This window comes from Bufo bufo, chromosome 1, assembly GCF_905171765.1.
Source record: "Bufo bufo chromosome 1, aBufBuf1.1, whole genome shotgun sequence".
NCBI lineage: Eukaryota > Metazoa > Chordata > Amphibia > Anura > Bufonidae > Bufo > Bufo bufo.
In genome coordinates this window covers 265,984,207-266,000,436 of record NC_053389.1, presented here as the reverse complement: position 1 = coordinate 266,000,436, position 16,230 = coordinate 265,984,207, and the positions used below count along the sequence as shown (strand labels likewise).

General features: G+C 44.4%; 1 protein-coding gene across 1 annotated transcript in view; it reads right to left on the bottom strand.

Moving 5' to 3' along the window:
- Nucleotides 1-16,230, bottom strand: part of VWF (von Willebrand factor) — a 214,419-nt gene that overhangs the window by 99,455 nt on the left and 98,734 nt on the right. The window contains exons 19-21 of the mRNA XM_040439200.1: nucleotides 10,173-10,276; nucleotides 6,222-6,360; nucleotides 6,004-6,138 (exon numbers count right to left, since the gene is read on the bottom strand). Of these exons, the coding sequence (XP_040295134.1) occupies nucleotides 6,004-6,138; nucleotides 6,222-6,360; nucleotides 10,173-10,276 (378 nt within the window). The remainder of the gene's footprint in view (nucleotides 1-6,003; nucleotides 6,139-6,221; nucleotides 6,361-10,172; nucleotides 10,277-16,230) is intronic.

Here is a 16,230-nt window from a genome sequence, read left to right as displayed (position 1 = left end):
TGTTTCTGGATTTACCCTGTGACTGCTGTTCCTGCCTATATTGATTCTCCTGGTAAACTGACCTTAACTTGTCTACTGGTTTTGACCCTGCTTGCAGACATCTCTTTGTACCTCCCTGGTCATGCGGGTAGGTCTGCCATTAGTGTGCGTGCACCAGTTTTCTGCTACAACTGAAGTAACCAGGGTCTCTAGCAGTCCATACAGCCTCACAGCAGGCTCTGGTAAAGAATCTAGAGGTATCCTTTGCTTTGGAAGACTGGTAGCAGTCTTTGGGGTTCACTGGCTGTGGTCTGGATGGTGACCTTTGAAATCCCTAACAATTCCATTGTTTAAAGTCACCACTAGGGGGATTTCAAAGAAGAGATTTTAACAGCATAATGTTCACTACTAGGTAAACAAATATGCTGCTGGCTCCCCTTAGTGGCAGCTGCAGGGGATTTGGAGATGTATGTTAGCAGATTCAGACTACCATAAAGAGATATTATGCATTAACTTTTAGAAAAAGCTAAGGAAGATTACAGGAGTAGGGATGAGCGAACACCTGGAAGTTTGGGGACCCGAACTTTGGGCCACTAAAATGCCTGTAAAATAGACATAGCAAGGGCTAGAAGGCTGCAAAAGGAATAAAAATGGGGGTAAGAGCAGGACAATTGCCCTGCAAACAAATGTGGATAGGGAAATTACTTAAAATAACATAGAACAGAAATTTTTTTTATAATAATCTTGAACTAGGAGGCGGAGGTCAAAGTGGATTAGGAGGATGAGGAGGCGGTGGACGTGGCTGTGTAGGTGTTTTTTTTTTTAGTTTACTTTTTTTTCTTTCTTTAAATTTTTTTTATTTTTTTTATTTTTAATCAATTTGGGAAGACCCCAAAACATTGGGAAATAGAAAAGAGAACATGCGCTGGAGTATAACAATGGCTGGGTGCGGCCGGTATACTTGTCTACTCAGCACAAGGTACGGACAAGTCCTGTGGGATCCATGCCTGGTTCATTTTAATGAACGTGAGCTTGTCCATATTGGCTGTGGACAGGCGGCTGCGCTTGTCTGTGATCACCCCCCCTATTGTGCTAAACACACGTCCGGGCAAAACACTGGCCGCTGGGCAGGCCAGCACCTCCAAGGTGTAAATGGTAAGCTCAGGTCATGTGCCCAATTTGGAGACCCAGAAGTTCATTGGGGCAGACCTATCAGTCAGTACGTGTAGGCGTGTGCACACGTACTGTTCCACCATGTTGCTGAAATGCTGCCTCCTGCTAAGACGTTCCATATCAGCTGGTGGTGCTGGTTGTTGTGGCGTGCTGACAAAGCTTTTCCACATTTCGGCCATGCTAACCCTCCCTTCTGAGGTGCTGGCGGTGCCCCAGCTGCGTTGGCGACTTCTTCCTCCTCCTCCTCCTCTTCGCCTTGTGCTTCCACTGAGCCCCAGCTGTCAAGTGGGAATGCCATCAGCAGCGCTTCTATCAGCGTGCGCTTGTACTCACGCATCTACCTATCACGCTCCAGTGACTGAATTAAAGATGGCACATTGTCCTTGTAGCGGGGATCCAGCAGGGTGGCCACCAAGTAATCAGCACTGGTTAGAATGTGGGCAACTCGGCGGTCATTGCGCAGGCACTGCAGCATGTAATCGCTCATGTGTGCCAGGCTGCCCAGAGGCAATGACAAGCTGAACTCTGTGGGAGGTGTATCGTCTTTGTCCTCTGTATCCCCCCACATCCTCCAGAACTGTGCCCTGGCTGGAAAGTTGTGTACCTGGCCTCTGTTGGTGCAGGAACCCACCCTCCAAGCCACTTGTGAATGACTGGCCTGATAACCGTGGAAATGATCCCTCTTCCTCCTCCTCTTCCTCCTGTGCCACATCTTCTTCCATCATCGCCCAAAGAGTTTTTTCAAGGAGACATAGAAGTGGAATAGTAACGCTGAGGACGGTGTCATCGGCACTGGCCATGTTGGTGGAGTACTCGAAACAGCGCAACACGTCACACACATCCTGCATGGAGGCCCACTCGTTGGTGGTGAAGTAGTGCTGTTCCGCAGAGCGACTCACCCGTGCGTGCTGCAGCTGAAACTCCACTATCGCCTGCTGCTGCTCGCACAGTCTGGCCAGCATGTGCAAGGTGGAGTTCCATCTTGTGGGTACGTCACATATGAGCGGGTGAGCTGGAAGGCCGAAGTTACGCTGCAGCGCAGACTGGCGAGCAGCAAAAGGGTGAGAACGGCGAAAGTGCGCAGAGACAGTCCGCACTTTATGCAGCAGCTCTGACATATCAGGGTAATTTTTCAGGAACCTCAGCACCACCAAATTTAGCACATGCGCCAGGCAAGGGATGTGCAAGAGCTGCTACGAGATTTCGCCTGTTATTGCACACCACCAGGCCGGGCTTGAGGCTCAGTGGCACCAACCTCATCGGTCTGTTGTTCCATGCCCGTCCACAGCTCCTGCGCATTGTGGGTTTTTTCCCCCAAACAGATGAATTTCAGAACTGCCTGCTGTCGTTTCCCCCTGGCTGTGCTGAAGTTGGTGGTGAAGGTGTTAAGGTACTTTGACACTAGAGGCAGGACAGATCCGACAGGCTGTTCACCCTGTCGAATCTGTCCTCCCGCTATTTCGCAGTGCCGCCGGACCGCCGCTCTATCCCCATTGACTATAATAGGAACCGGGCAGAGCTCCGGCGCAGCACGGCAGTTCGTGGTGAGAGGCAGCCGGACTAAAAAGTCGGACATGCAGTACTTTTAGTCCGGCGGCCTTTCACCGCGCACTGCCGTGCTGCGCCGGAGCTCCTCCCCCGCCCCATTATAGTCAATGGGCACGGAGCGGCGGTCCAGCGGCATGGCAAAATAGCGGCAGGACGGATCCGACAGCGTGAACAGCCTGTCGGATCCGTCCTGCCGCTAGTGTGAAAATACCCTTACGCTGACCAGATGAGGAGGTGGTAGAGGAGAAAGTGGAGTAGACTGAGGAGGCAACAGGAGGCAAAGAGAAACGTCCTGCAATCCTCGTGGCAGAAGGACATGCTCCAAACAGCTCTCCGCCTCAGGCACAGCCGCCACTGCATTTACCCAGTGTGCAGTTAGGGAGATATAACGTCCCTGCCCGTGCTTATTGGTCCACGTATCGGTGGTTATGTGGACCTTGCCACAGATGGCGTTGCGCAGTGAACACCTAATTGTGTTCACCACCTGGTCCGCCACTTGGTTGTCCGCCACTTGGGATGGCTCACCTGAAAAAGTAGTGGCGGCTGGCAACCACGTACTGAGGGACAGCCACCACCATAAGGTTTTTAAAAGTCTCCGTCTCCACCAGACGGAATGACAGCATTTCAAAGGCCAGGAATTTTGAAATGCTGGCATTCAGGGCCAGGGATCGTGGGTGGGTAGGGGGTACTTCCTCTTTCTCTCCAGTGTTTGGGAGATGGACAGCTGAACACTTCCATGGGACAGTGTCGAGATGCTTGGTGATGGTGACGGAGGTGGCGTTGCTGCCACATCCTCTGTTTGCTGGATGGCACGTGCCACTGTCACTCCAGAGGGGGAGGAAAAGGCAGAGACTGCAGCAGAAGAGGGAGCAGGAGGAGCCTAAGATCTTTCATGGTTTTTGAGGTGTTTACTCCACTGCAGCTCGTGCTTTGCATTTAGATGCCTGGTCATGCATGTCGTTCTCAGGTTTAGAACATTCATACCTCGCTTCAGGCTCTGATTGCACAGCGTGCAAACCACTCACGTCTTGTCGTCAGCACATTGTCTGAAGAACTGCCACGCCAGGGAACTCCTTAGTGTGCTCAGTCCCTGGGTGTGGTGGGCAGTAGAAGGCGTACTGCCTTGGGGACGGCCACTCTGCTTTTGCACCCTGCTCTCTCTTTTGCTGTGCGGCAGGCACTGTGTGACCACCACCTCTTCCTCCGAACTGCACACGTTAATTGCATGACCTTGATTCCATGTGGGGTCTAGGACCTCATCATCCTCCACATCATCTTCCACCCACTCTTCACCCCTGCCCTCCTTGCCAGTCTGCATACTGCAGAAAGCCGCAGTCATCAGAGACGTGCTGCAGTGGTCCTCCCATGTCCACATCGTGAAACATAAGTGGTTGGGCATTGGTTTACTCAATCTCTTCCACTTCTGGGGCAGGGCTAGGTGGATTGCCCACGGAAACACCGCCAGCAGAGTAATCAAAAAGCATAAGAGACTGCTGCATGACTTGGGGCTCAGACTGCTTGACTGATTTGCAAGGGGGTGAGGTGAAAGACTGATGGACATGGGCTGCAGGTGCGAACTCTGCGCTTTCAGCAGGGGACTGGGTGGCAGACAATGTGAAGGAACTGGAGGCACCGTCAGCCACCCAATCTACTATCGTCTGTACTTGTTCTGGCCTCACCATTTGTACACCAGTATTCAGGCCTACAAAATAACGCTGAAAGTTTTTGTCGTCTACGTGCACCTGAGGAAGGTGTATCATTTGGGCTTGTAGCTGGCACAGATCGACCACGTCCTCTCCCTGCAACAGGAGCTCCACCAACACCAGCAGCACCACGACCAGGGCCACGTCCCTTATTTGATGCTCTCCTCATTCTTTGAAGTCACCCACCGAACTAACAGACGGATTAACTATATTAATTTCCCTGTCACGTATGCAATGCAGGTGTACCTCACACAAAAATTGGGTATATTTTAACCACCGAACTAACAGACGAATTAACTATGTCAATTTCACTGTCATGTATGCAATGCAGGTGTATCTGAGACAAAAATTGGGTATATGTCACCCACCGAACTAACAGACGAATTAACTATGTCAATTTCACTGTCATGTATGCAATGCAGGTGTACCTCAGACAAAAATCTGGTATATTTCACCGGCCGAACTAACAGATGAATTAGCTATATCAATTTTACTGTCACGTATGCAATGCAGGTGTACCCCCAACAAAAAATGGGTATATGTCACCCACCGAACTAACAGACAAATTAACTATATCAATTTCACTGTCACGTATGCAATGCAGGTGTACTTCAGACAAAAAATGGGTATATGTCACCCACCGAACTAACAGACGGATTAACTATATTATTTTCCCTGTCACGTATGCAATGCAGGTGTACTTCAGACAAAAAATGGGTATATGTCACCCACCGAACTAACAGACGGATTAACTATATTAATTTCCCTGTCACGTATGCAATGCAGGTGTACCTCACACCAAAAATGGGTATATGACACCCACCGAACTAACAGACAGATTAACTATATTTATTTCCCTGTCACGTATGCAGTGCAGGTGTACCTTACACAAAATATGGGAATATGACACCCACCAAACTAACAGAGGGATTAACTATTATATTTCTGTGTCAGGGATACAAAGATGGTGGATTGCACCCACAAAAAAATCGCTATAGGTCACCCAAAGAATTAACAGCCAGATTAATTATTATATTTCTGTGTCAGGGGTGCAAAGATGGTGTATTGCACCCACAAAAGATCGCTATAGGTCACCCACAGAATTAACAGCCAGATTTAGTATTATATTTCTGTGTCGTGGTGCAAAGCTGGTGTATTGCACCCACAAAAAATCTTTATACTGTAGGTCACCCACAAAACAAATAGCCAGATTCCTAACTCTCTCCCTCAGTTCAGCTGCCTGCTTCCTGTCCCTGCACTACTCAGAGCTGATGGGCTTTTATAGAGGCTGGGTCACATGATGCACTGGCCAATCACATCCATGCCATTAGTAGGCATGGCTGTGATGGCTTCTAAGTGCCTACAGTTTAAAAGCTTGTTGATTGGCTGCCCTGCAGCCTTTCAACAAGCTTTATTAAATGCCCGAACACTGAACTCGAACCCAAACTTTTCCGGCAAAGTTCAGGTTCAGGTTTAGGTTTACAATTCAGGTTCAGGTTTACAGTTCAGGTTCGCTTAACACTATACAGGAGCTCTGACTGGTGGGAGAAGCCAATTTTGAATATTGCCCTATGATATATGTGTGCATCTTCGTACAAACCTGTTGATTTTCTAACAAAATTTCTCCATTTCTAAACAGAATTGTAATCTTCTTGGTACATCTGTCTCCACTGAATCCACAACCAATATTTCCCACAAGGATACGGAAAGTTCCAAGTTCACCACCACAAAAATCCTATAGGAAAACAGGAAACCCTTTGTTATATTTCAATGGTAGAAGTCATTCCTTATGGAGCAGTGTCATGTTTTAAATCTTACCTGAGCTAACACATACTGGCAGTCTCCAGGGAAATTGTAAACCATGCCGTCAAATGTAAAGTAGTGTGACACTCCGATGGCTGAACAGGTACCATCACAAACATTTTTTGTACATTCCCATCTTCTACCTCGACAAATACTGAAAAATAGATTTTAGTGGAGGGAGATAGATAGATTTATGCATTCATGTATGGAAATCTAAAAGCACAGCAAAACAACAGCTGTTTGGTGACATTCATGTAAAACAATGTCTTTACCCATAATACACACATGCTTATAATACTACAATTTATGAGGTACACAAAGTAAACTGCATTATTATACACTAGTGACTAATTAAGGAAGATTACGAAACATAATATGACTATTACTGAGTAATTTTCAAGCTATTATATCCTGATACAGTTCCAGATTAATAGTTGATTTTGTGTTAATGGAATCCAAATGGAAATATTTTTACTCTTTATTATGGTGACTGGGACATCACAAATTTTGTAGTCCACACCCAAAACAGCATATACACAACCCAAATGTAAAAACTTCCATTATTAGCAACATGAGTAGTTGAAGGAGATCAGTCACAGCAGCAGTACTTCATTATTAAACGTACAAAGAAAAACAGTTATCACCAATCTGCAGGACAGATGATAAATATATAATGATTGGGGTGCCGAGAATCCATTCCTCCAACTGCATGATTGATTGGAGATGAAATGGTGTGGCAATCAAGCATATGGGCTGCGGCTACATTCAAAGTCTATGGAGTCTATGGCATGTGCTCGGCTGTTTTATTCATCCCTATAGACTTTGAACAGTATGCCAATGACCAACGTCTTACTTTCGTCTTTAAAGATGAAGTCTTCCATTTAGTAAATCAGGCATATGCTGGAGAAGGTGTGATTCTTAATCTTGGTGGTCCTGTCCAATAACAGTAGATCAGACAGGGCTGGATTGTAAGGCGGGCACGTGGGGACCAAGGTAGCCTCCTCAACTCCCCCTTTCTGATCACAGTTTATTGATCCTATTCAGGAAGAGGTGGCCACCTAAGCTTGCGCCTGTCTTTGGAAGTTGTATGGAAAGCACCATACACCTGCACAGCCACATCTTCTATATATGGCTTTGCTATTAAGTCAGGTAGAGTCTGGTCCCAGAGGTAGGATAGGGACCTCCAAACCATTAGGGACACAACCATCAGAAAGACGTATTTTTTTAAACGCAATATCTATTTTGAAGAATTTTTGGCTGTTTTTCTTTTTTCTTCTAATTCCAAATTATTGTCCTTCTGTAGCAGCTAGCACAGAGAGATACAGAAGGGGATCTCATTCTTAGTTTTAGGCTCCTTTCACATCACCTCACATAATCTCCGTTACGCTCAGTTAGGTCTCAGTTATCTGCAGAATCCGTCCTTTCCGTTCTCCTGCTCCTCAACGGAGCCGGAGAACGGAAAGGAGAAACGGTGATGAGAAAGAAGCCTGAAGCTGCTGTGAGGGGAAGATGTTATCTGCTAGTATAATAGTAGATCTAGAATTTAGGATGACACCATGACAGCTCTTTTGTTCTCTTGATAGTCCTAGATAAAGACTCACTCATCCCCCTTCCCTCTCTTATGAATGGTCTGACTGAGAAATTCAAGAGAGGCCATGTGCTGTGCTAAAAGTCCAAACAAATGGAGTGACTTAAAAAACTATATCCAGAAAACCAACCATCAAAATAAAAGAAAAGAAAACCATAATGAAAAATACATGTAATGTTTACATACATGCTGCCATTATGTAATTAAAAATTGATAGTAGTGTCCCTTGAAACTGTTGGTGAGACCACACCAAGCCATGAAAACAAGGAATCTCCCACTGCTGTCCCAGCCATGAAGTTCTGTGCTACATCAGCTTAGATAATACTACAAGAGACTAGCAGCACTAGTGACATATGGAATATCTAAGGCACAGTTTCTTATTTGGTGGCACAATGACCCAGCCTGTACATGTACACTCAATGTATGCATTATATCGTTTATAAACATCTCAAAATACTACATGGGATCATTGTGCATTCTACATTTCGATCTACATTCTGAAAGAAAATCAAAACCTAAAACAAAACCATTCTGTAAAGAAATAGTAACAGGAAAAGACTGCAATGAAGGGGTTGAGTGGCAGAGAAAGAAGGGAAGGGGAAAAAGGAGACAGAAGATGTTGAGGAGAGTGTAAGAAAGGGGAGATGATATTGAGGGATAGAAACGGAACAAAAATGAGGCTGAAGGGGTAGAACTGAGAGGGAAGGTCCGTCCCAGGTGTCGGCTCTCAGGGGGTTGCCAGAAGCATGGAAGGCAGATGGAAGATCAGCTCCTCGTGCTCCTCCCTTCCTTCGGGCCAGCTGCGCTCTGAATGGTAAAGCAAAAAGATTTCTCCTGGCTCCACCATTTAGCCTGCAGACACAGATCGCGCTACCAGCCTGTGTGTGAGGAGCCTGCAGCCCGGAAATCTTCATAAGCTCCGCCCACACAGTGCTGCAAAGCGATCTGTGCCTGAAAGGAATAGAGGTATATGAGCTGCAAGAACGGGACAAGGTGAGTAGTTACTGTGTTGTTGTTTTTTTAATAAAGAGGGGGCACAGAGGACTTTATTGCTATGGAGGGGCACAGAGGACTTTATTACTATGGGGGGGAACAGAGGGCATTACTACTATGGAGGGGGCACAGAGGGCATTACTAATGTGAAGGAGGCACAAAGGGCATTACTAATGTGAAGGGGGCACAATGGGCATTTCTACTATGGAGGGGGCACAGAGCCAAAGGGCATTACTACAATGAAGGGATCACAGAGGGCATTATTACTGTGAAGGGGGCACAGTGGGTATTATTACTGTGAAGGGGGCACAGTGGGCATTATTACTGTGAAGGGGGCACAATGGGGATTTCTACTATGGAGGGAGCACAGAGGGCATTACTAGCACAGTGGGCATTACTACTATTAAGGGGGCACAATGGGCATTATTACTGTGAATAGGGCACAATGGGAATTATTACTATGAAGGGGGCACAATGAGCATTTTTACTATAAAGGGGGCACAAAGGGGATTATTACTATGAAGGGGACACACTGGGGATTATTACTGTGAAGGTGGCACAATGGGGATTATTACTGTGAAGGGGGCACAAAGAGGGCATTACAACTGTGAAAGGGGCACAGAGAGGGCATAACTACTGTGAGGGGGCACAATGTGGGCATAACTACTGTGAGAGGGCACAATGTGGGCATAACTACTCTGAGGGGGCACACATCTGTACAAAACTACTGTGAAAGTTGTACAAGTATTGGGGGGGAGGGTGCCAGAGAAAGGACCCGCCCCAGGTGCCAAACACCCTAGGCATGCCACTGAGATTCTGCATGGAGGAGATGGAAGAGCAAGGGGAGTGGAGGTTGATGAAAGTAGAGAGATTATGGGAAAAAATGGTAGGGCTAGGAAAGGGGTGGAAAAGAGAGATAAGGTTTAACAAAGGAGGGGGGAAAGAATATAAAGAAGAGAGGAAACTGATGGAGGGATATGAAAGGAAAAAGAGAGAGGATGGTGCAGGAAGTAAAAAAAAAAGTGAGATGAGTAGAGAAGGGAAAGGCAAATAAAGTTGAGGGAGGAAAACTTAAACAGGAAAGGGGAATGGAGGAGAGATAGAGAGGATGAGGGTAGGAAAAGAAATGTGAGAAGGATAAGAAGAGGGGAAGGGAGAGAGAAAAGAAGGTTGATGAGATGGAAGGACAGGAAAAAGTTGGAAGGAGAGGTAGGACGGTAGAGAAGACGTATGTGGGATAAGGATGTTGAGAGAAAAAGAGGGAAAAGAAAGGAAATTAAATGAAAAGTACGGTAAATGTTGAGGAGAAAAAATAGTTTTAAATTTAAGGACCTGGAAAGATGATTTTTATGGTCAGCAGCATTTATTCACTTTTGTATATTTACCATGTGTTACAGTCTTGGTTCACTGACTCCCCGGGAGCATAGTCCTTCCCTGCATGTCTACATGGACACTTATGAGGAAATATACACCTGTTATTATGCCGGACCTAAACATGAAAAGGAACAATAAAGAAAATGAATCGTATGTGTCCTGAATCTTCATCATCCTGCAAAAATAACAATATGTCACTTACAGGCAAAAGAAGATTTAAAGATTTGAAAGAATATAAAGGGCACCACTCTGCTGTGGTAATAGATCAAATACAGGGACTCTGTTTTTAGCCATGCGTATTTGATAGAAAGGGCAAGAAATATATTCTCCTGAATCATGCGGAGCACTAGTGAACCTAAAACATTTTTCAGTAGCTAACAAAAGCTTTGCCTACTGCACAATGTTTCTTGCCGTTTACTGCCACCTAGTGGTGAACAGAGTATCAAGCAGGTTACGGAAAAAGGTAACAGAAAAAAACTGTAAAATGCATTAATGCAATAATGGTCTTTGCATGTGGCAGACTTGACATGAGGCAGCTTTACTTGTTATGTCACTCATATCACTCTTGTATCTTATGTATCCTAAATGCATTTTTACTACACAAGATAATGTTTGCAGAATACCATTTTGTGAGAAATTTGATTTTGCGACACAATTAGTAATTTTTATGTTACACACTATTTCTTGATCTAAGATTTAGTGAATTTAATTTGACTTCATTCATGTACATTTTTACTACATAAACGTAGGCAGCAGAGGAACAATTAAGGGTTCTGCGGCTCGGCTACCAGCTTATTATGAGACTTAGCACTTAATAAATCACCGTCTTCAGTTCCATATGCTGAGCTGTAACAGCTGAGTGGTCTCCCATCACTGAATGCAGGTGTCTCGCTAGTGTGAAACAAAATATAAGGCACATTGGGACAGATTTATCAAATATCAATATCTTGGGCCTTAATGCTAAATCTGTGACAGGACCCCCATATACCATGTTCCATTTATTATACTGGTGCCTTCTAAAGCACCATAAGCTGCGTGTGACTGCAACCTCTGCCTCTCACAGCTACAACCCCTGGTCTCATTCATCATGGAACTACAAGCAGCATGGCCAGCCTGCAAAAATAATGGGGCAAACGTTTGCATTATACAAGGTGGGATTTGGCTTCACCTTGTGGTGACTCATGGTATTACTAGAATATAATGTTAGAAATATTACAGTTGTAAGTCTCAGCACCTTGTGGTCAGTAGGTGTTACGGTTGAAAGAAGACATAAGTCCACCAAGTCCAACCAAGTGATGGGTGAAGATGTTCATTTTAGTAAAGGGGAGTGAGAACCAGACTTCTACACATTTACATAATCATTAATATTATTTAGTTCTAAGAATTTAAACCTTTTTTTAAACCGTCAACTGTTCTTGCTGTGACCAGGTTCAGGTCTATTCCACAGCTTCACAGTTCTTACAGTAAAGAAGCCTCAACGCCTCTGGAGACTGAACTTTTTCTTCTCTAGTCGGAGGCAGCGCCCCCCTGGTCTTTTGAGGGGATTTTACATGGAACAGCTTTTCACCGTATTTTTTGTATGGCCCATTTATATATTTATATGAGTTCATAACCCCCCCCCCCTTAGATGCCTCTTCGCAATAAATGTTATTATTTTAACCTTAACTAACACCCTCCATGCCCCCTATCAGTTTAGTCACTCTGCTTTGTACTTTTTCCAGCTCCAGGGCATCCTTTCTATGTACTGGTGCCCAGAACTGAACTGCATATTACATCCAGATGAGGCTGCACCAACGCTTTGTAAAGTGGTAATATTACATCCCTGCCCCCCGAGTTCATGCCTCGTGTAATACAAGACAATATCCTGGTAGCTTTGGAAGCAGCTGATTGACATTGCATGCTGTTATTTAGTCTATGATCTACAAGTACACCTAGATCCTTCTCTACAAGTGACTTTTCCATTGCTACTCCACCTAGGAAATATGATGCATGTAAATTATTTGTACCCAGATGCATAACTTACATTTATCCACATTGAACCTCATTTGCCAAGTGAATGCTGTGGCAGTGGAGCTGCAGAAGTGGCATAAATGGAGTGTCTCACCCAAGGAATGCTGGGTGAGAACGAAAAGTCTGGGAAAGTTGGGTTTTTCCTCTGTTCTTCAGACAACTGAGCTAATAATGAGGCTTAATTAGCAGCCAAATGAACAGCTCATTTAAATATGGGCTGAGCTCTTCTAATAGGGCTCACAGTCTAAGGGCTCATTCAGACAACCGTATACGATTTGCTGTCTGCAGATTGCAGATCCGCAAAACACGGATACCATCCATGTGCTTTCTGCATTTTGCGGAATAGAATGGCCAGCCCTATGATAGAAATGCCTATTCTTGTTCACAAAATGGACAATAGGACATGTTTGTGGAACAGATGCGGACACAAATATACAATGGGCCCTAAGGAAGACACAGGCAGTGCTGAGGTCTGTGGTAGCTGCAGCAGCCCTAGATGTATGGTATGAACTGTGGCATGTCTTTTAAGGACACTGGGTGGTAGATACAGGTCCTGGTAGTTAGGAAGAACTACTGTGTAGTTAGTGGCCAGACAGCCTAGGATTTGTTTTGTATCCTGTGTTGGAAAGGTACACTAATTGCTGTGGAAAGTACACTGCTTTGCTTTGATAATAATTATAAAGCTGGTTGCTGTCAGTTTTGCGCTCCAAATCTACAATGTTGGAGGGGCTTCTTGAGGTGAACCAGTCATCTAAGCTGAGAAGACGGCGATCCCAGGGAGCTATGTGATCCCGAGTTGTTGCAATGCCCAAACACTCAGAGTGTCCAAGTCAGCTTGTAGTTTATGGACATCTTTCATAGACTTCACAGAACTACATAGCTTGGAGTAATCTGCAAAAATAGAAACAGTGCTAATATTTCCATCCTCTATATGGGATGCCCAACCTGCTGCCCTCCAGCTGTTGTAAAACTACAACACCTAGCATTCCATGTAGCTGTAGGCCGTCCAGGCTTTCTGGGAATTGTAGTTTTGCAACAGCTGGAGGGAATCCCTGCTCTATATTATTAATAAATAAGTTAAATACAGTAATAGGGGAACCAGAACTGAACCTTGGGGTAACTGGGGACCATTCAGAATAGTGATCATTGACCATAACACGGTCCTTTAGGAAATTTTCAGACCAATTGCAAACTATACTTTCTAAGCCTTTAGACCTTATTTTACCTATCAAATGCCTGTGAGGGAAAGTATCAAAATCGTTTGCAAAATCCAAGAACAGTACATCCACAGCTGCCCCTTTATCCATAGATCCACTCTCCTCCTCATAAAAACAAATCAGGTTTGCCTGACAACTTATGTCCTTAGTAAACCCATGGTGACTATCACTTCTGATATTATTTATGGCCATGAACTCAAGTATATCGTTTTTTAAGAGTCCGTCAAAAATTTTCCCACAATGGAAGTTAAGTTTACTGGTCTATAATTACATGGGGAAGACACAGAGCTTTTTTGAATATAGGCACCACATTTTACTTGTGCCAGTCGCTTGGGGCTGTACCAGTCCCTAGAGAATCTCTAAAATAGTGGCACCACTGACATCAGCTCCTCACTCTTCTTTTGTATAAACAGAGCTAAAAAAAAAAAAAACATTTACAATGATCCCTCAAGAAACAATGGCCTCAGAATACAATATTTTCAACATACAATGGTCTTTTCTGACCCATCGTAAGTTGAAACCAGAATCAATGTCTCAGATTCAGATCCAACCAAGCAAGGTCACCCCTGTAATTACTTGTTTTATCTGTCTTAGTTATCTGCTTATTTTTCTTAAATCTTCATTTTCTCTTATCTTGGATGACATTTTGGGGCTTTGGAACCGATTACTCAACTTACAATGGTTTCAACATACAATGGTCATCCTGGAACTAATTAATATTGTATCTTGAGGGACCACTATAGTAGCTTTGCCTTTTCCTGATCTTCAGTTACTATCTCCCTGTTTATTTAGGGGACCTACCTGCTAATGTCTCAGTCACACCAACTAAATCTACAGTGAATTTGGAAAGCCTTTAGACCCTTTCACTTCTTTCACATTTTGTTATGTTTTAATCTGTGCTAAAATAACAGAAAAAATATATATTTTCCCCCATCATTCTGCACTTAATGCCTATAATGACAAAGTGAAAACAGAATGTTAGAAGTCTAATTTATTGAAAATGAAAAACCTAAATATTGCATTGACCCTTTATTCAGACTCTTTACTCAGTACATAGTTGAAGAACCTTTGGGCTTGATTAAAGCCTCCAGTATTCTTAGGTATGATGCCAAAAAGTTTGCACACCTGGAATTCAGGATCTTCTGACATTCTTCTCTGCAGCTCCTCTCAAGCTCTGTCAGGTTGGCAGGGCAACTTAAGGACATTTATAGACTTGTCCTGAAACCACTCCTGTTTTGTCTTAGCTATGTGCTTAGGGTTATTATCTTGTTGGAAGGTAAACCTTCAGCCCCATCTGAGGTCCAGAGCACACTGGATCAGGCTTAAGAATAGCTCTGTAATTTGCTCCATTCAGCTTTCCCTCAACTCTGACCAGTCTCCCTGTCGCAGTTGCTGAAAATCACCCCCACAGCATAATGCTGCCATCCCCATACTTCACTGTAGGAATGGGCGGCCGTAACTCACTGATGTCACGTGACTGCGCCGCTTACTTCATTCATAAAGTAGGTGGCGCAGGCACGCAACATCAGTGAGTTACGGCCGCCCGCCCGCCCTGCTCTGCCTGCTACAGGACATTTAGTAAGTAGTACAGATGGGGCTGGGGATCGGAACTTCAATTAAAGTTATTATTATAAAAGGTTTAAGCATTTTTTTCTTATTTTCCTCCTCAAAAACCTAGGTGCGTCTTATGGGCCGGTGCATCTTATAGGGCAAAAAATACAATAAATGTAAAGTGTCATAGAAAAATGTCTGAATAGTTATGTCCATGTGAAATTTAAATTTTTCCTACATTTCTAAAATTCTGTTTTTGCTTTCTCATTAATGGGGTATTGAGTGTAAAATGGAGGAAAACGTTCCTTTTTTTAATTTTAGCACAAGGCCACAACATATCAAAACTTGAAAAAAGTGAAAGGTCTGAAGACTTTCTGAATTCACTCTTGCATGGCTTCTGGCATTTGTGAACATGCATTTTAGGTTACTATTTAATTTTCTATATTCAGTTGCCGGAATGTGAATTATTGAGACTTACGGGCACTCTGGATTTCATTGTTGGTTTGTAACATGTGGATCTCCTTATCCACTGCCTTAATAAGCCCCTTTAATCCAAATCTCCATTCACCAATATATTCTTACCCCTTTCTGACCTATCTACCAATTTTCTGTCCAGTGATTTCCACCCCTGTATAGCGCATGCGCTGAATGCACTGCCTCGTGACTTCAGGGCCAGGCGGAATTACATCTACACTGCCTGACCCTGTCAGTCAAATTGGTGGGGTCGCTGCCGGCAGGGAAAAGGAGAGAAGCCTCTTGGTGCAACGAGGTGTAACAGCAACACCTTCTTTGCACCAAGGGTCTCATTAGCATCAACTAAAAAAGGTTATTTCTCTGAATAGGGGTCACAGATCAAGATGGCACAAATTGTACTGGAATCAGCAGACAAGCGCACATCATTGAAAGGTTTGTAGTGATGGATTCCTTTAAAAATACTACACCACCCTCCCCTCCATCTGCTAGAATTCCTCCCCATCCCCCAAGCACAGATGACCCCCTTCCGTTCAGGTATAACAGTTTGCACCCCAATGAAAAGTTAGCCTAGTGCTCTGAGAAGCCAAACCCTTCTGCCCTACACCAGGACTTGAGCCATGCATTTATCTTTCTAAGCTCCCACTACCTTTCCTGTGTTGTGCATGGTACAGATAGTGTTCCAGAGAATATCACCTTGGAGGCCCTTCCCTTAAAGGGGTTGTGTCACATTATACACTTCTTTTTTCCATGGTTATGACCACCCTTCAATCCAGAATCGGTGGCCGTGCTTGCGCACGATAGAAAAAAGCACATCTAT